The 20,099-nt window shown below is 47.8% G+C and overlaps 1 protein-coding gene across 1 annotated transcript; it reads left to right on the top strand.

Annotated features, from left to right (window-relative positions):
* The first annotated feature begins 13,374 nt into the window (after positions 1 to 13,374).
* LOC124665984 lies at positions 13,375 to 18,396 on the top strand. The gene is made up of 2 exons (XM_047203339.1): positions 13,375 to 13,467; positions 17,859 to 18,396. Exon 2 carries the CDS (start codon positions 17,868 to 17,870, stop codon positions 18,075 to 18,077), a length of 210 nt encoding a protein of 69 aa, XP_047059295.1. The 5' UTR covers positions 13,375 to 13,467; positions 17,859 to 17,867; the 3' UTR covers positions 18,078 to 18,396.
* Positions 18,397 to 20,099: the final 1,703 nt, after the last annotated feature.

Below are 20,099 nucleotides of genomic sequence, written 5' to 3'. Positions count from 1 at the left end.
GATTTTGGTGGAAGGGCAAAACGGTCCAAAAAAGCGTTGACGAAACTTTTTGGCAGAAACCTTAGCTCCTTTATTATTAGGTATAGATAGATTAATTCCACAATTTTTTGTGATATTATTTTTTGTTTCCTAATGTATAGAGATTTGTTCTGAAAGATTTGTTCTAATTGTTTCAAAAAAAAATTCCATTTTTTTGTTCATATAACAACTTGTCCCCTCTTATATTTTTGGATGCATTTGTTTCTTTTTCAGATGAATAATAATGTATTCCTTTATTTACGAATATAAAAAAATCATTCACTCTCTCTTCTCCCATCTTCTTTTCACTTCTCCTCCTCCTCTGTTCCTCCCTCCTTCTCCTCCTCCTCCTCCTCCTCCTACTACTCCTCCTCCTCTCCCCCTCCTCCTCCTCCTCCTCCTCTCTTACTCCTCCCTACTTCGTCATATCCTTCCCTCCGGCGAGCACCTCCTCAAGATACTCACCGGCGATAAGACTTCCCTCACTCCGGCGACCACCCCTCCGGCGAGCTTCTCCACGTACGAGCACCTCCTCTCACTCCAGCGAGCACTCTCTGGCGAGCTTCTTCGCGACAACCTCCTCTCACTGCGGTGAATGTCTACTCTCTTGCCTTCAACGATGATGCCCACGGCCACGCAGATGACCACGAGCACACATGTCCCATTAAACTCGACCTAGATCTAGATCTAGATCAGACTTTTTTAATCCTGTAAAATATACCACCGACGCACTAGGATGGTGTGCCGGTCATAAATCGAGTAAGTGCACCGGTGATAAGACGTTACCACCGGCATGTTCCTAGCGGTTGCGCGCTGGTGTGCCGATGGTAGGTGAATTTTTTTGCGTCGGCACCTTTTCCTAGTAGTGGGATTGTCTTGCGTACCGCTCTTCCGGTGAGGCTCACACTACTAGGAAAATCCTTATCGCCGGTGCACCAAAAAAAGGCTACCATCAGCGCACCAGTGCCCGCCGGTTGGAACATGCCGGTGGTAATGGCTTACCATCGGCGCACCATCTGGTGCACCGCTAGTAACACGAGTTATCCCCAGTGCACCTGCCTAGTGCATCGACAATAAGTTATTCCAAAAACCAAAAAAGCCTCGCGGGGACACTTTTGCAAGCAGCTCCCTACGTTCAAAATACGAAAGCAATCAAGTTCTTTTTTTTGCACATATCTGGATCTTGAGGCCGGGAAGGAGCTCGAGACAGCGTGTCGGTGGCGTGGAGCTCGATGCCGAGGATGAGATCTAGGAGGGGTCATCGGAGCTCAAGGCCGAGGAGGAGCTCTAGGCGGTGTGGTCGTTGGAGCTCGAGACTGAGGGGGAGCTCTAGGCGGTGTGGTCGTCGGAGCTCGAGGACGAGGAGGAGCTCGAGCCTAAGGAGGAGCTCGAGGCCGAGGGGAGGGGGAGGAGGCTACGGCTCATGGTCGGTGGAGCTCGACTGCTCGAGTCCACGGAGGAGGTGGAGGAGGCGGCATCATGGCAGGAAGAGGAGAAGAGGAAGAGTACAAAGAGGAAGAGGAAGAGTAGGAAGAGGGGGAAATGAGGAAGGGAAAGAGGAGAAGAGGAAGATGTGTTGGTTTCAACTTATATATGTAAGGTTACCGCCGGCGCATGGTGCGCTGGCGGTAATATTTTTATTTTTTGTCACTTTTTTCTAAAACCTCAAAAAACTCCTGTTTCATTTTTTGAATTTGGCGAATCCAAAAATTGTCTACACGATCGATCATAGGTAGTTGAAATTGGATAGAAAATTTTGCGTATATACATTTTGATGTTAAAAAGTATTTCATCGGAGGTTTATGCAACTAGAAATCTCGTTTTACCGAAACATTATATTATTTTGCATAATATATCGAAATTCGTATTTTTAAATTTTCATTAAAACTAGATCACATAACACATGGGCAGGTCAAAGGATTTTATTTTTAAAAAAATTTATCATTTGTTTTTCAAAAACTGAAAAAGTGATGGAGGGTGTGGAGGAAAAATCAAACTCCCCGTATGATGGTGCGCCGGCCGTAAGAGGAGTTGCGATCTTTTCTTACCCCAAACCTAGCCAGGGCCGGCCCTGAGGGGGGGTGGGAGGGGCGGCCGCCCTGGGCCCCCGAGGAGAAGGGGCCCCAACTCCCAAGTCCCAGCGAGCTAGCAGCAGCGCGGACGAATTCGTCAGGTCGCCATTAGAGCAGGCCGGTGCTTCTTCAGTTCTTCTCTCGTACGGATGACCAGGGATGAAGCGTTATAGTGGAAGCAAGTTAGGGCATCTCCAATGGGGCAACCCATCCCGCGTCCGCGCGTCTGGATGGGTCTAGACGGACAAAAACCCGGCCCAGCGCGCGGACTCATCCCTAAAACGGATGGCCGCGGCGTCCGAAACGACGCAAACCCGGCCCAAATCTGTGTGGCCGCGGACGCGAAAGGCTGGTCGCTCGCGTCCGCCCCTGGCCCGCGTGTCATAGACATAAACATTGGTTTTCATTAAAAAGAACCCATTACAATTTTTTTAACTACTACTTCTATCCTACTACGTACGGGGCCGGCGGCCTCGCCGGCGGCTCCTCGCCGGCTCGCCGTCGGGGCCATGGATTTCACTCGACGCGGGCGGCCTGTATGCGTGAGGATTCCACCCGGCCTACGAGGCCGGGTGGTGCGGCGGCGGCGGGCCGCGGCGGCGGCGGAGGCTTTCATCCTCCTCCTTCCGTCCGCGCGCCTCGGGCGCGCTCGCGCTCCGCCTCTCGCTGCGGCACCATCCGCTTCCCGCATAGCTCCCGGCTCATGCGGGGCCGCGCGTTCCACGGCGGTGCGCGCCTCCAGGCGGACGCGGCCAGCGGCCTGGGCTTCGTGGTTCCCCAGGCGCCGGCGCATGCGCTCTTGCTGGCCGCGCTCCGCCGACGCAGCAGCCTCCCGGGCGCGCCGCTCGGGCGAGGGCATCTGGATGAGGTGACGGGCTGCTCGCTATGCGAGCAGCTCGTTCTTCTGCCCGAGGAGGTCGCCTAATCGGCGGCGACCGGCCCGGCAGGTGGCCTCGTGCTCCTTCGTCACGCGCGTGAGGTCGGCGAGACGTTCCTCGATGGCGGCGTTGATGTTCGCCAGCGCGAGGTCCTCCTCGTCGACGGACTCCTCCCCGGCGGCCGCCCCCTCCTCCGCGGCCTCGTACCAGCCGTCCGCGGTCTCGTGCCATCCGTCCGCGGCCGCCTCCACCATCTCCGAATCCCCTTCCTTCTTCGCCGCCGCCTCCGCCGCGACGCGGAGCGCCTCGTCGTCGGCGACCCACCGCGAGTCCGCGCGCTCCTCCTCCTCCGTCCGCGGGAACCTGGCCCGGGCGGCAAGGGAGAGCTTGGCCCACGTGGCCTGCAGGGTGCGCGGCATGGCGCCGGAGAAGGTGGAGGGGAGAGAACGGTGATGCGGTCGTGTGAGACCGCCGGCTGTCTTTATAGCCGGCGGTCGGCGGGAAACTTGGGCGCGAGCGCGCGCCAATGGCGTTTTCGCGCGCGGGAACCTTGGTGCGCGCGGGATCTTTCCCGCGCGTTCCACCGCCCACCATGGCTGTCCCGTCGAGGCCTGCCATGGCGCAGCGCCGCGCAACGAAGACGAACCACGTGGCGTCTCTTTGGGTCGCCGCGTTGGGCGCCGCGTGTGACCCAAACGGACACGCGGACGCGGGGCGCTGTCAGCGTGTCCGGGCGGCCACGTAAACGGCTCAAAACGGACGGTCCAGCGCGTCCGTTTGGGTCGGCCGGTTCGGTTGGAGATGCCCTTAGGTTGTACTCGGGCCTTTTTCTCTTTTGTTAGCTTGGGCCTTCCTCCGTTGGTGAGGTTTTTTCCACTAAATTAGCTACGAATACATTATAAGTGTGGGGCCCATGAGCTTGACGCTTAAATACCGATCAGGAGATACAGCGTACTCAGAGTAGACGCTCATTTCCTGCTAAACTTTGTATCTGATACATTTTCCCTTTTCACTGAGCGTTCATTTCTCTAAGACTGCTCATAGTGGGAGTAACATAGGTAGTAACATCACACACCCCAAAGCATTTTGGTGACATGGCATAACAATAAATGAAGAAAAAGAGTGGGGTGGTAACTAGCTATGTTACCATAACATCACACTTCTCAAGACAAGATGAGTCTACAATCTAATAAATATAACATGCATGATACCACAAATATGTAACTACCCACTATGAAGGTAGTAACATGAGATAGTAACATGCACCATGTTACTACTCTATGTTACTCTCCACTATGACTAGTCTAATAGCTAGTAAAGACGAAACTGCAAGGCCATAGTTAGGTAATGAGTTTTCTCATCGATTAGAAAAAATAGAAGAGTTTATTTTTTCATCTACTAGGCGCAATACACGACATTGTTTGATAGCTTCCTATACAAGAGCTAGAGACTACAAATTACCGACCCTCTCATGGACGATATTATCGATAATAGCTATAAAACAGATATTGTGATAATTTAAGTTAATATTATTTCACATAAATAACATTTTTGAATGCATCGTAATATATATTGGTAACTTCTTTTACATGCTAATTATTTTTTCATTTTAGTAAAGGGCCCCCGATTACAATGTCGCCCCAGGCACCCAAAATATCAGGACCGGCCCTGAACCTAGCCGGCCATTACCCCCGGCGCACCAAATTTGTGGTGCACCGATGGTATTTTGGCATCATCGGCGCTCCTATGTAGTGGTGTGCTCGCGGTAAATAGCACCGGCGTAGCTAAAATGGAGTGCGCCGTCGGTAACTCATGCGGGTATAGGCCTTTTACTAATAGTATCCTTTTACGCATGTTGCCATGCATCACGCTCGGTGTCAATGGTAGATGGTGCCGTGTTCATGTCCGAACACTGGCAACCGTAGGATATCGCCCTGGAAAGCAGAGGAATAAACAAAAAGGAAAGTCGGGGAAAGAATACACGGTGGACAAAAAGAGTCGCTTTACTCGCTCGTCGCACGGTCGTAGATTCTTGGAGCGTTTGAGATAATTCTATCACTTCGACCGGCGGGGTCATCGTCACGGCCACCCCCGTCACGCCGGTCGAGCCGGGATGAGAAGCAGGGTATATGTAGTCGAAGGGTGTCACAGCGGCCATGCGCCGGCCGAGCGTGGACAGGAGAAGCAGCTCCATCAGGCGAAGAGAGTCAGAGCAAAACTCGTAGCTCCCACCAGCGTGGAGCTCCGACGGCGCCGCCAAACCGTACTACTCCATCTTGGCCGCCACGTACGGACACGCAGGCCACGGACAGGAGCCGCCACGGCTGGCAGGCGATGATGAGCTAGCGCCCCCTGCGCGATCACAAATCAGCTCATTGTAATCCAATCCAAGACACCATGCGATCAGAAATAGTCATGTCGTGTTGTACACACCATGCAATCCAAGACACACCATGCGATCAGAAATCCAATTCCACATCGCGCGGGTTTCGTACTTTCGTTTCACTTTCCATTTCTTTGATTTTTTTTTCCTGTTCTTATGTTTCCATCGTGATCGTATGCAGATTAGGAAGGAGACTCGCATCCTAAACTGTTACATACGGGAGTACATGGTCCCACCATCGCAGCTACCAATTATGTGACGAGAACCCCGATCTCTATGTTAGGTAGATTATCCTTGAAATTAGGAAGATATCTTTGTTAGTATACTAGACGATGTGTATGTATATAGAGGAACATATATAGAGAAATAAAGAGGAACATAGAGAGAGATCGATCCATCGATGGAGATGCAGGTCGCCGACGTCGAGAACCAAAATCATCCCGGCGCCGTGAGGGCGGAGCCGGAAGGGCAGAGCGAGTTCTGCGTGGCGTGCTGCGTGGTCTGCATGGCGTGCATGGTCCTTGCCGGCTGCGCCGGCCTGGTGGTCCTCTTCTGCCGCTCCGCCCACGCGTCGACGATCCTCCGGGTCCTGGCCACCGTCGGGCTCGTCGTCGGGATCGTAGGCCTCGCCTTCGGCGCCTGTTTATGCGGCGGCGGCGTTCTCACGTGCATCCACGGGAACCTCGAGGGGACGCGGCAGGTCGACCCTCCGCGCGTTGCAGCGTAGCTAGGGGGCATGCGGCAGATGCTTCAGGTCCGGCTGATCAGCATCTAGCTATCTACGAAGTAGCAGTTAGAACGAGAGATGAGCCTCACGCTTATGAGTTCTTCTGAAAAGAGAGAACAACATACATGCACCGATAATGGAAAATTCATGAGTTATTTTAGATAATACTAAAAAAAAAGATAGAGTGAGATATGGAAGTGTAAAAGAAAGTAGATTCATCAGATGATACACGAGTCCCTAATTCCGAATCAAGAGATTGTTATAGAATTTTTCAATTTGAGTAAGAATCCCGTAGAAAAATGGAATTCGATTTTCAGGTGAATTTTGGAATATATAAGAGATAAATAAACAATTGAATTTTTTTAAAAAACTTATTTCTTTTTTGGATTATTTCTTTTTCAATAGGACCATCTTTTTGGATTGAAGGGCCAAATATTCCCCTATTCCTTCTTATTTTAACTGATTTATGGAGTATACGCATAGTAGAGCTGGTCCCGTGTGTGTCATTAGTATGGGATGTATGTATTAGTTTTTGTCCGATAATGATGGGATTTATGTGATACAAGCATCTAGCCATCTACTCCCTCCTAAGGCCTATTTTATTTTTTGTGCCAACACTTTGACAAATAGTTACTCTTGTAGTATGGGATTTATGTGATACGAAATAACTATTGTAGCGAAGTACTTTTGAAAATGAATCTATCCTGGTGACACAAGTTTCATGTCATATGACCTTGTATTAAGTGAGCAATTGTTGGCCGAATAGCTAGTTATCGTGATGATGTTTTTGTTCCTGGCCGGGCAAATGGGTTGCAAGTGTTACGGGGTGGCAATTTACAACTACTATTAGGCTCAGTGGTTCGATCTATTGGCGGGGGAGCGGGGTTCGATCGGTCGATGCTTGTTTCATTCCTTCTAGAGTTCACCGTGCTGCTTCCCCTCAACATTTTTCTCGACAAGGGAAAAAAGGTCCAGCCTCTACATGGATAAGATGCATACGGCTTTTATTACTTTTATTGAACTATATCCCGGGCTGCCTTATTAATTACAAGCTTATTTGCTTCCTTCCACACTTATGTGTATTTTTATGATGTGTCCTATTATTACTACAATAAAAGTAGTATTTGTTCAAAACTTAAGTTGAAAATCGTAGTGATTGGGCACTCTACTTTTCCAACCTGCTTCTGCTGTCAAATAGCCAAACGTCAACCAAAGGGATATTTTGCGTAGCAGATTCTACAAAAGCAACCTGCTTTTTGTAGTGTTATTTTGAAAGCAGGCATCCCCTGCTTCGGCTGCTTTGGATTCCAACTTTACAAGAAAATTAGCCACTAATACCCCTAGCAAGTCGTATCGGTTGGTTCTTATATTTTTTCTTCCCATCCCGATCGATCCCAATTACTTCTTTTCCGTTGTACCTTCTCATATGGTGGCGCCGAAGCAAAGCTAGGGTTGTCTCTGCCTAGGTCCGCCTAACTCATCCTGCCCGCCGCCGGCAGCTGCGCCTCCCTATCTCCATTTTCAGCCCCTGCTCCCAAGAACACCTGCCGGAAGATCCCTTGGCGTAACAGATCAGGAACATCAGGCCTCATGTCAACAACAGCCGAGATACGGCCGGCTAACATAGTGTTTCTTTGTAGGAAAATACTACCTTGAGGATTCCGGTTACCCAAACAAAAAGGGATACCTTGGGGCATTCAAAGGGAGTACATACCATCTTCCAGAGTTTCATCTATGTCGTCACCATGCACCTCAAGGGAAGTAGGAGATGTTCAACCTTTTGCATATATTCATCCCTTCGCACTGTCATTGAGCGTGCATTTGGGGTCCTCAAACAAAAGTGGCGTATATTGAAAGCTATGCCTAGTTTCCCACCTCGTACACATAAGCATATTAGCCCGGCGTTGCACAATTTCATCCCTGACAGCAAGTTGCATGACAAATAGTTTGATAAATATGACCCAAATGAGGACTATCTACCTCAAGTTGCACGTCGAGCGCTACAAGCACAACCCAAGGAGGTTCCAGAGGGTGCGAATGAGGATACAATGAACAATATTCGTAACAGGATAGCTGGTGCTTGTGTTGCCGCGGGAGGGACATAGGATAGCTTTGTTCATGGAGAACATAATCATGTGAACCATATGTCATTTGTGTGATTCATCTATTCTCTAATAATCTTAGGACACCATTTTCTATTTTTATTACCTATGCGTATGCAACATTGCAAAAACTGATATTTTCATTCCAAACTTTGTCTTTTTACATGTCAATTTGCATAGCATCGGTGTTTTACGGTCACTTACAAATATAAATGGTATGTCATGAAATCGAGGGTATTACAGACTATTCATACCAAAACAACAATTTTTCACAGTTGCTGCAACTAAACAATTTCTAGCTTTTCCATAGTTTTCTGCTCACAACAGCTTTCCAACAGCTCACAGTTCACAACACCTTTTCTAGAATCCACAGCAGAACCAAACAACCCAAAATGGATTATCGAATATTTCTTCGAACACGTGGTCGTCGACCGGGGTGATCCGTTGGAGAAAATCTTGGTCCGTGGCGAGGGGGCGCCATCGTGTGCACATTGGCGCGCAGCGGAGGAGATCCTGGTAGCCCGACAAGAACATAGACGCATACACACAAAGACGTGTGGTCGTTTCCGTATCCATGATCGACGTAACGATTCCGAGATGTACTCCTTTTCACGACAGAGTACTCGTTTTCATAAGCAAGCCGAGGACACGCACGCAACGTACGAACAGTATGGCTGACATCGAGAACCCCTGGGGCGACTACGAGGACGAAGTGGTGGCGGCGCAGGCGGACGCGATGAGCGGATGCTTGGTCATGGGCTGCGTGGCCTGCCTGGGAGCCGTGACCCTCGCCGCGTCGTGGGCGCTGGCGACGTTCTCCGTCCAGGCGACGGCGACGTCCGTGCTAGCGCAGGCGTTGGCCGGCGTCGGGGCCGGCGTCGGGCTAAGTGGCCTTGTATACGGCTGCACCTGCTGCATCATCGCCGGCAAGTTGTGCCTCCGCGGCAACCAGGATGGAAAACAGCAGGAGGACCAGCCTCTGATTAACTGATCGACGTCCTGCACTCTCTTTGTTAATCTACTATCCGTGTATATGTTTTTTTTTGTTCATATTATTTAGATGTTGATCCGCGGAATAAAAGTCGATTTTTTCTTGTTCGTTACATCTTCAGGATGGCGACTGTTAAGTGTTAACTTGTCGTTAATCGACTGTAGTCTTAGCGTTTCATAATGTTGAGATTCAGTACCAGCTTGTGCGCTCATTTAACAGGTCTCAGTTGTTTACATCTAAAAAATCATACGACTCTCTGAATTTTGAACAAAAAGGGGACCTATGTAAGAGTCTGCAGCAAAACTCAGGGACTGTGTCCACATCCACTTAACTCGATTTTGCCAATTTGCTGACGCACGTCTAGAAAACTGTCCGAAGGGCTTATAAAGTCGGGCCAAACCCTTACAGCATCCACAATGCACGAACGTTTTCTTAGGCGTTTATAAGAAGTAAAAAATAAAATGATCTCCGGGAAAGATGAGGCCCTACTTGCCGCCGGCGCTTCCTCCCTCGTCATCCTCGTGTTGTCGTAGGACGACATCAGCAGGGGTACCTTCTCGGGCGACATCGGCACGGGGGGGGGGGGGTGTGTGTGTGTGGAGGGTTATTTGGGTCGGTGTAGCGGCCCGGGAACTGCTGGTGGTGGCTACGTGGGCGGCGCTGGGCAGGTGCCGATGAGCTATAGCAACGGCAGGGTCCTCATGCATTAAACTTGATTCACTCTACACCGGTGGCTCAAATATAGTCCGTCATCCTAGGGTCATGCATCAAGCTGGCCACTGTTGAGTTCACTGTTGAGTTCTGGATTATTCCGTTGGCGGTTTTCACAGATTGGTGTATGCTGCTCTCGGGCCTCTAGTGGATGAGACCTCGTGAATGTACGCAACTCAGGAGTTTCGAGCGGATGTGTCCCGAATCTCTACTTCCACACGACGGGAGATGTTGATGCTTTTGATTTCCATGGTGTTGGCACGAACAAAGAAGATGGCTATCAGTGGAAGATGGTCGAAAGGTTTTGGCGGAGGCGGAATCTTGCATACGATGAAGATATTGCTTCATAGGCTGTTGTGCGGGGACGGCTGCAAGAATGTCAAGACGGAGTCCAGACCACACACCTGCATCTGAGCTTAGTGATTGACGCTCTGCGGTGGTGGCCTCGGCATGTGGGAGCCACAACACTTGGGACTTGAGATTTGATGGTAATCTCCGAGTAACGAGTCTTGATATCAATGGTGAAAACCTAAGATATGGCCTTTCTTGGTTGTAGGTGGCAATGGCGATCCTTCTTGATGGAATTGTTTGGAAAGTTTGGATACCTTCCTTGCTAGAAGCCTACAACCTTTGAATGTGAAATGACATTGTACTCTTCTTGAGGTTTCATTTTTGGAGAACATCTTCTGTATTCAGGGTGTTGTATTTGGTGATGGTCTGAGTCCAACTATTGCCAGTTGTCAATCATTGTGGCGGAGTCTTTTTTTTTATAGTGTGCATCCTTAATGTCTTAATTAGTTGTTATCTTCTTGATATTAATATATTCTTTATATGAACACTAGAAAGATGAGAAGGCAACAACAACAGACAACCAACCACAATAGAGCCCAATAGCAAATGACTGAGTGCTCGACTTCAGAGATCTTTATGGCTCGACAAAAACAGAGAAGGCCTCCGACTTACACCTTTATCTCACCTAGCAAGACGAGCATCTTCAGCTTTGGTCGTCGGGTGTTGTGTTTGTACGATGTGCTAGGCCACTAGATGTGGAGGACGACTTCTTGAAATGGTGGACAATGGCTATTCAATCTACCCGGCGTTTCAGGGGAATTTCATCGCTCGTCATTCTCACGCCATAGTTGATTTAGAAGCATCGCGAGCGGTCATCTTCTACAATGTGACTCCTAACACGTTGAGTCTACTCGACACGATTCGGTTCGAGGGTCGATCTTGGGATAATGCTTATGATTGGATTAAATTCCTTGATCCCCAATGCTTAGATCTAGTGGGTTGAGTTGTATGACGCGGTGTTGGCTCGTCTTGAGCTTGTAATTAAGTAACAAAATGTCGCCGTGGTGATACAACAAATGTCATAGGGTGACTTAAGTTGGGGCCGATGTGTACCGAGGGAACCGGAGGAGGGGAGGATGGAGATGAGACTCACACGAACACACACATGAACAAGACGATGTACCTAGGTTCAGGGCCCTCGTGAGGAGGTAAAGTCCCTACTCCTGCATGCTTCTGCTATATGAACTCAACAGGGAGCTACAAGGTGTTTCTCTTAGCCTCTTGGCCAGAGGTAGAAGAACTAGAGGTAGAAAAAGAGGTGTACGGTTTAGACTATGAGTTGAGCTCTCCCGTGCAAGGGAAGTGCCCCTCTCCTTATATAAGGGAGAGGAGGTTTACAAGGGAAGGAACCCCAATGGAATCTATGCCTACCTAAGCCTACTTTATAAAGCTTCTTTGGCTCAGGTCATGACGTTCCCTTCTGCACCCCTTGTCTGGTGATCCTCCTTGGTCGGCCTACGGAGACTTCGTTCGTCATCCAGCTGCTTTGGCTCCAGGGATTCGTTTAAAGCTGATCTGCTTACCTCCTCGATGTCCTTTGGCTCCAGAGGGAATCTTTGACTAGGGTGGCGACATATAGCCGTTGAGGCTATGCCGGACCTAAGAGGGTTTTGCCGGAGTAAACTGGACCCCTATCTTTTTCTCCTCCCAGACCGGTCTCTTGAGGTGTTTCCGACTTAGCTATCGCCGATTTCCCTTGCTCTGGCATATCCTTTCCGGTATACCGGACCGTACCAACCAGGTAACCTTTTATTCCGGTCTTCTCTATCCGGATTATCTCTTAATCCGTTTTATAAGTATCTTATCTTGGCATATTTCCCATACTCTTGACCTACCAGGGGTCATCCCCCGACACAAAAATCTCTTTTCTATCAATGGATCGAAACAGAAAGCTTTTTTGCATTTTTGCGAGAGAAAAAGCACCACCTGTGCTGACAAGTCGACCATCATCTACCACATGTTTCTTTAATCAATTCCAACTCCACGAAGGTCCCCAAGGTGTGATCGAGTTATAAAAGAACTCGCCATCGTCTGATCTCAAGGGGATTTGAGGTTTCCCCTGGAGCTCTCCTAGACAGAGGAGCGAGCGTTATGCCTCAACACCGCCTTGAAGAAGGTTGTGGCGGCATCGAGTGTCAACGTCGTATGCCCTGGTCATATGTAAAAAGTAAGACCTTAATTCGACATTGAGTCGCAACCACCGCCGGAGCTAGACCGACTATACCACTATCACCTTCCCACGTTTGTTGCCCAGTAGCCCCATGCACACGACGAGAAGCACTGCCAACTAAAGATCCACGCGACGGGACCTAGAGCTTACCAATAGCCCGTCATGCATGAGACAACCTTCGCCGCATGCCTAGGATAGCCACCTCTATAACCAACTCCCGAAGCCACAACTCCGACTTCTGGACGCCATGGCGTACCAGTGCCCGTCAAGCACACACACCATGCTTGTTGATGGCCTTCAACATGTGAGTCTGCCAACCACCACGATCCTCCACCAACAACCTCCTTGAAACCCATCACTTCGCACGCCTCCCTCACCGCGTCATAGGAGCCGACCTAGAGTATTGGCCTACCAACCTACACAAAGCTCGCACGAAGAGGGGAGGTCAAGGCCGCCACCTCATCGCCAAGGAGAACTGTCCTTGTCGCCACCTTCGGCTAGGTGGATTTGTTCGCTGACAACCTTCGGCGGCGTGAAGAAGACTGGGGGGAGGAGGAGGAGGAGCTGTGGGCCGGCTAGGGCACCTTTGTCACCGAGGATACCACTTTGTTCTTGGGGTTTAAGCTAACACATGAATCTCAATCTTGGATCGGCAGTTCTCGGCATCAACTAAGACCTAAGCAATTTTCTGTTGGTTAGCAAACCACACAAATAAATGAATAGAAATTAAACAGATTTATTGAGAAAATAATTACTGTAGATCTTTGAGAAACGCTGCGACACTTATTTTAGAACGGAGGGGTATTAATTTAGAAAATAGATAAATCTTGCACCATTTAAAACGCTCAAGCAGTTTCAGCTCTCTCCATAGATCCGCTTTCTCTTCCTTCCCACCCCACAACCAAACGCCGCCGCCTCCGACGACGGCCGGCGAGAGTCCGCTCTTTGAGCACCCGGCCCGCCCCAACACATCCCCAGCGGCGAACCTAGCCACGCTCGCGTCGTTCGCGCGGCCGTGCTGTGGCCTCCCGCGCGCCTTCGCCTCGACTGCTTCCACGAATCGGGTAGGTCTCTTGGTTCCTCCTCCCCTGCTATCCGTGGCGCTCGGTCTGGGTGATAGGGCTGTCTGTCCTTGTCGATTTAGTGTTTGGTCTGCGGCGGCGGTCGTCTGGCTAACAAACTCCCTGGTATTGGTGCTGTTGCTATGGGATCGATATATCATGTTCTACCATTTTCCTAGACAAATTGCTACCGATTATTCCAGAATGTCGATTCGATAATTCGCCAGTGCTGTCTAGGCCCGTGCCATGTAGTTCGGGATGTTTCTGGTTCATGTCTTCGAACCTGTATGGTGCTAGTTCAGCTTCGGTTCCAATTCATTTGGTTATGAAATCGCAAAAAAATAAATCATTTTGTTATGGCATGATCCCTGTATTTGGTATTCTTAAGAGTCTCTGAGTGTAAGAAATTGTTGTGCCTTGCGGTAGTTATTATTGGCCACTGAGTTTCCTTGCTTACACTGCTGGACGACATTTTTTGGGTTTTACCCATTCCGTGTGTGTCAGCACAATTATTTTTGTTGTCCTCATGCAGTTATTCAGGGTGGAGTTATTCAGGGTGGAGACGTATGCCGTTAGATTTATTTATTTGATCCAGATGCTTACCTTTTTTATGCAATGTGAAAATTTGGGCCCATAAATTTGAAGATCCGTAGGGCATCTCTAACGGCCCGACGCATTTCGACACGATTTTGTCCGTTCGGTCCGTTTGCGCCAGGCTGCGGACATTAAAATGGCTCTTTTTTTAGAACTTATGCGTCTGCCCCTGTCCCAGCGATACTGTCTTTTTTTTTACCGGAAAGGGCATGTTAGTATGGGCAATGCATTGATTAAGGAGGAGAGAGGGGGAAGATGTCTTTTGTGTGGCTAATAGTGGCCTGCACATGGGCCATGCATTAATTAGGGAGGAGAGATAGGGGTTAGTCAGGCCATAGGGATGTGCTAACAGTTGCGTCTACTGTCCGACTAACCACTGTCTCTCCTCCCTAATTAATGCATGGCCTATGTGCTGGTCACTGCTGGCAACACAAAATGTATCTTCCTCTCTCTACTCCCTAATTAATGCATGGTTCATATTGCTATGCCCTTTGCGGTAAAAAAAAGGGCACTTCCGCTGGGGCAGAGCCAGACTCATACGGACAAGTTGAAAAAAGAGTCATTTTCGTGTTCGCGGTCCGACGCAAACGAACCGAAACGGACACAAATCGTGTCCAAAATGTGTCGGGCCGCTAGAGATGCCCTTAGTGTGTTGATTATGGAAAATGTGGCGTAGCTGATAAGATATCGCAATGATGCTGTGTAGGTTAGATGCTAGATCTTATCTATTCTCCCAAGTGTATGTGGTATTCTTATCATCTTATGTGAGTGGCGTTTTGGAGACCGAGCTACATGCAGCTCTTTATTTTCATAGACTCAAAATTCATATTTCAAAGTTTCAAAAAAATCAGGAAAAAATCCTAGAGGTAGCCAATGATGTATTCTACAATGGTGCAAAATCTCAATGCAAACTGATTTGTTTTATAGGCTGCACGAAATTGACAAATCTGACAAAATTAGTAGTCTTGAAATGTGTACTATTCACTATAAAATTTGTCATTTTTGTGTAGGCTAGAATATAAAGTAGTTTGTATTGAAATTTTACACCCAGTGAAGTATACAACATTGGCTATCTTTAGAATTTTGATTCAGATTTTTGAAAATTTTGAAATACGAATTCTGAGTGTTTGAAAATAAAGGGCTACGTGTAGCTCGGCCTCCGTTTGAAGTTTTCCATTCTTATGTGTGCTACCTAGTATTAAGCTAATAAGTATAAATGTGAACTTGGTTCAGATCCATGCGTATGTGCTGTGAATTTGTGTAGAGGATAGATAGATGATGTCCTATTTCTCTTAGTTTGCTTGTCATCTACTCTCTCTAGTCTTCATTCTCTATCCAATCTGATAGCTAAGAGCAGATTCTACTTTTGGATGGTGAAGCCATTGAGTTAAGTTTCAAATTGGTGAAACACATAACATTTCTGGCTAGGTTGGGCATTACTCATCTTCTTGTAAAATTGAAGTATTCTTTTTTCGCAATTATGACCCCTTAAGTATCCACTCCAGTAAGAAAGCATAGCAAAAATCTATCCATCGTGCTGTGCGCACATGCTACGTCCTCTCTGCAGCGGCATAAACGCTGAGCATGTAACCCTTTTCACACAACATGCACACCGCCTTTAGACTGGCACCTTCAATGTTGGTGCCCTTCACGTGGTGACGTGGGACATGTGATCATCTATTGCCGTTCCAAGTTGGCGCAGGTGGTTTTCAGGGAGTTGGTGGAGATCACTAAGCAATCCTTGTTCACAGTCACTAGTACTAGACAACCTTTGGAGAATTTCTACTATTTCCTTAATTTTTTTTCTGTCAAAGCAAAGAAACTGCAAAAGGCAAGTCTAAAATTGATCGCATTGGAGCCATGTTGGTAACTTGGTTCTTGATTTCCGCCTTTTCGTTGACTAGTCCTTGATTACTGGGAGGCAAGGAACATTTCCATGTGTACGTGTTGTGCTTTTGTGTAGAGAATAGATAGATGTTGTCCTATTCCTCTTAGCCTGCTTGTCATCTACTCTCTCTAGTTTTCCTTCTCTATCCAATCTGACAACTAGAGCATTGTACTTTTGGCTAAGCCATTTAATTAAGTTCAAATTGGTGTAATGCAGAATATTTCTGGCTTGGTTGGGCACTACTCATCTTCTATTAAGCATGAAGTTGCCTGTTTTAGCAATTCTGACCCCCCGAGTATGCAAAGTGAAATCCTATCTCATAGTGCTCCAACCACACCCTACCTCCACTCGATAGAGGCTCAAACGCAGAGCACGTCACCCTATTCACACAACTCGCACACCCTCGTCATGTCCGCGGGTTCCATGCCGGTGCCCTCAGCGTAGGACATGTGATTGTCTCTTTCCTTCCAAGTTGGAACAGGTGGTGTTCAGCGTTTGGCTGAGGTCACCAAGCAATCCTTTTTCACAATCACTGGTATTACGCAGCCTTTGGATAATGTCTGCTATTGTTTTTTGCCTTTTCTGTGGAGGCAAGGAAAACTGGGAAAGCAAGTCTAAGAGTCAACCACTTTGGAGCCAGGCTGGTAGTTTGGTTCTTTATTTTCCCCATTTGCTTGATTATTCCTTAACTGCTACGATCCAAGGAGCATTTTCTTTGATGCCAGTTCGTCAATTCTGATCGTTGCAGCACTGTGTATGTGGTCATCTCTGCCTTCCCTAGTGATAACGTGTGTAGACAAGGCCCACCAGGATGGCAAGAAATGACTAAGACCATCATCACACTTATAATAGATACTTCCACCAATTCCAAATATGCTCTTGTTGTTTGTCAGTGTCGTTCTAGAGTGATGTGACCAAAAAGGGCAAATTTATTAACGTGTGCTGTGTGTGTATTTTTTTGTGTCTGACAAACCTGAATCTGTGTAGCACTGTACATTAGACTGGAAAATATTGAAGGTTTATTATTTATGAAAATTCCCAAAGTTCTGTAATTGAAATCCATATACACTAAACTTTCATAGACACACCTGTTATCTAGTTATTTGTGCTCCATGTCTGGCGTTCAAGTTGTGAGATGTTCATATTTGTGTCTAATTGAGAGAACATTCAATCTGTACTCACATTCGACTAAGATCCAATCCTTGTTTGACAAGACCCATATTTGACAAGATCAATTTGAAAGAAGTAAAAGTGCACTATCTGATCCGTTCCCACCCCTATGAGTAGTAAGCTGCAGTGTGTATATTTTGTGCGGTTCAAATAAAATTTGACTTTGCCCTGCCTATTGGGCTATCAACTTGCATGATACTTGAGCTGTATTTGAAGTGATTTATTATTATTACTTTATTCAGTAATCTCAGTATGTTAGTTTGATGGTTTAAATTATTTTAATGGAGATCTCCCTTCCAGCACATCTGAGTACAATCTTTGCTGCAAGTTTTATATTCTTGAGTTCAGAATGACTGATTAGTAATGACAGATTGGATTTTAGTTTCGTTCGATTCTACTAGAATGGCTATGTATCTGCGGGAAGTCATGTTTCTTTGACCAAGTGTTCTAGTGACCAGTCAAGTATTTAAAGTTCCACCGTTAATAATTTTTTAGCTATCATACAACCAAACCTTTTGCGCGATTGTGTTACTCTTACTATACTGGAAACTTGGTATACTTGTTATGATTGACTGATAATGGCAAGATCCCACTTTCATCTTGGTGAATGTTGATCATGATTTTTTATCTTCCATGTTTCTGTTGAGGAAGCGGATATTTCTCTCAGGGTTAACATCTGGGAACCTGATAACAGATATGTATTAAATCTCTTTTGTTAGTTGACCTTGCACCCTGATTCCAGGTGGGAAGGATGAGGAAGGGACTACACCCTCAGATGCAGTGGATCTCGTACGTGACACAGAGCGGCAGGCTGATCAACGTCATGATGACCAAGGTCAACCACACCGGCAAGGTGTACCACATGAGGGCGAAGCGCCAGATGGCACAGAGCCTAGGACAGATTGCAAAGTTCAAACGCCGGTACGAGCAGGAAGCAGCGGAGGAGAGCAACAGCAAGTAGGATGCACTGTATGCGAAGGAGCTATAGATTTTCTTTAACAGCCATAAGGAGATTCTATTGGCTGGATCGAATTTTAGCTGAATGAGTTTTGTTAATGGAGTTTTTGTTCTGGATGGGACAATTCAGCGTTACCTCCATGCTCCTTTTAAGTTGTCATTTACATACTTACATGCTGGCTGGAGCTTCTTTGTTATGTGTGAAACAAAAGTGCTACCAATTCAGTTTCTAACTTCTTTTTAGTTTTTCTCTGGCATGTGCCATTTATGAAGGAGATGTGGGCTTGCATGCTTTCTGAAACTAAAACTTCTGGTACCAATAATCGTCTGTATTCTGCCTGAACTCTGCGCTATCCACCTTAATTCGGTTACTCCTCCCGTATGCTTATCCTTCACTAGCACTACCTGAAGAAACAAAACTCTCATGTCGCTAACTTTCTGCAGATCCATGTGCAATAGTTTTCTGTACGTGGCGGCAATTCTCTTGCTGTGATATGTTCCTCGTGAAAGCACATAGGTAGACGGACAATGAATTGGCTTGAAACATGGTCATCTGGCACGAGCAGAAAACCCTTGCCCAAGTGGCCATCGGTCCGTGCTCTTCAAGTCCCTATTTAGCTGAGTGGTTTGAGCGATACCGCTGAGATCACGTGAGTTAAGATTAGGAAACAAGATTCTGTTATGATTTCACGTACGTAGTAGTATCTGTTGCAATTGATGCAGAGGATACAATCATCGTCTCTGCAAACACGTCATATAGTTCTACAGTCAGCGGTAGACCTCACAGGTCTGAACACGATCGTCTGACACGAGCAAAAAAACCCTTGTCCAGGTGTGGCCATCCGTGCAATTGGCGCTCTTCAAGCAGAAATGCACTTTTGAACCAGAGGTCATATGCTCTGTTTCAATAAAAAGTTGCAAAAAATAGCAAACAAATTTTAAAAAAAATTGAATTTTTTTACAACGAACATGAGTATGTGTTTTAATTGGAAACAACTTTGTGGTGATAAATGACATGTTTGGTGGTCTATGCAAAAATAAAAAATTGTGCTGTTTGGAGCATTTGGATTTGTTGTTTGCAACATCAGATTTGTTTTTTTTGCACCATTCTAGGAGATTTTTGATATGCTATTAGACCACACATTCATGTTCATTGTACAAAAATTTCAGATTTTATTTGCTATTTTTCTTAATTTTTATTGAAGCAGGAACATATGAGCTCGGGAGCAGAAAAGCCATGTTCGTTTTCAAGTCCCTATTGAACTGAAGAAGAATTGAGTGCAGTAGCGCAGGGTTTGAGCGACACCGATCAGATCACGTCAGTGAGATTAGGAAACCAGGATTCTGTTATGATATCACGTAGTAGTAGTATTTGTTGCAGTTGATCTCCTTTACAGCAACGCGCCGCGCAAGTTACTCACGTAGTCGGCGTATATACTTAACCCTTGAGCTGCCCCAGTTTAGGGTTGCAGCAAATTAAGCCCGCCGGAGGCGCGCGTCCAGGTCCAGGATGGGGTTGATATTCCCCCTGCCGACGACGGAGCGCGTGGTCGGAGCACCACCGGCCGTCGAGCCGAATCGCCGCCACGCCATTTCCTCCCCCGCCACCTCAGGTCGTCGAACCGAACCCCAACGCCGTTTCATGCCCCGCGCCAAGTCGTCGAAGCGGAAGCCCCGCAAGGTTTCGTTCTCCGCCTCCGGCCGTCGTCCTGGTCCGAATCTTGCTTCCCCGCCGCCGGTCGCGCGGGCCACGGCGGATTCGACGACGTGCTGGTCGTGCCTCGCTGGCCCGGTGGTCACGGACCCGGACTCGGGCGCGCTCGTCTGCACCTCGTGCGGCCTCGTCCACGACCTCGGCGCCGCCGAGTTCTTCCACCAGACCGCCGACGAGGTGGCCTGCTTGGTCATCCACGGCACGGACGAGCCGGTCGAGGATTTGACGTGCTGGCCGGACTCGGACGCGGACTCGGGCACGCTCGTCTGCGCCTTGTATGGCCTCGTCCACGGCCTCGGCGCCGCCGAGTGT

Source organism: Lolium rigidum, chromosome 6 (genome assembly GCF_022539505.1).
Source record: "Lolium rigidum isolate FL_2022 chromosome 6, APGP_CSIRO_Lrig_0.1, whole genome shotgun sequence".
NCBI classification, from domain to species: Eukaryota; Viridiplantae; Streptophyta; class Magnoliopsida; order Poales; family Poaceae; genus Lolium; species Lolium rigidum.
Note: the sequence above shows the minus strand (reverse complement) of the source record. Positions and strands in the feature narration are given on the sequence as shown.

Bases quoted from the DNA above. Each gene is read 5' to 3' on its own strand.
- LOC124665984 (XM_047203339.1), top strand. From the start codon at position 17,868: ATGAGGAAGGGACTACACCCTCAGATGCAGTGGATCTCGTACGTGACA.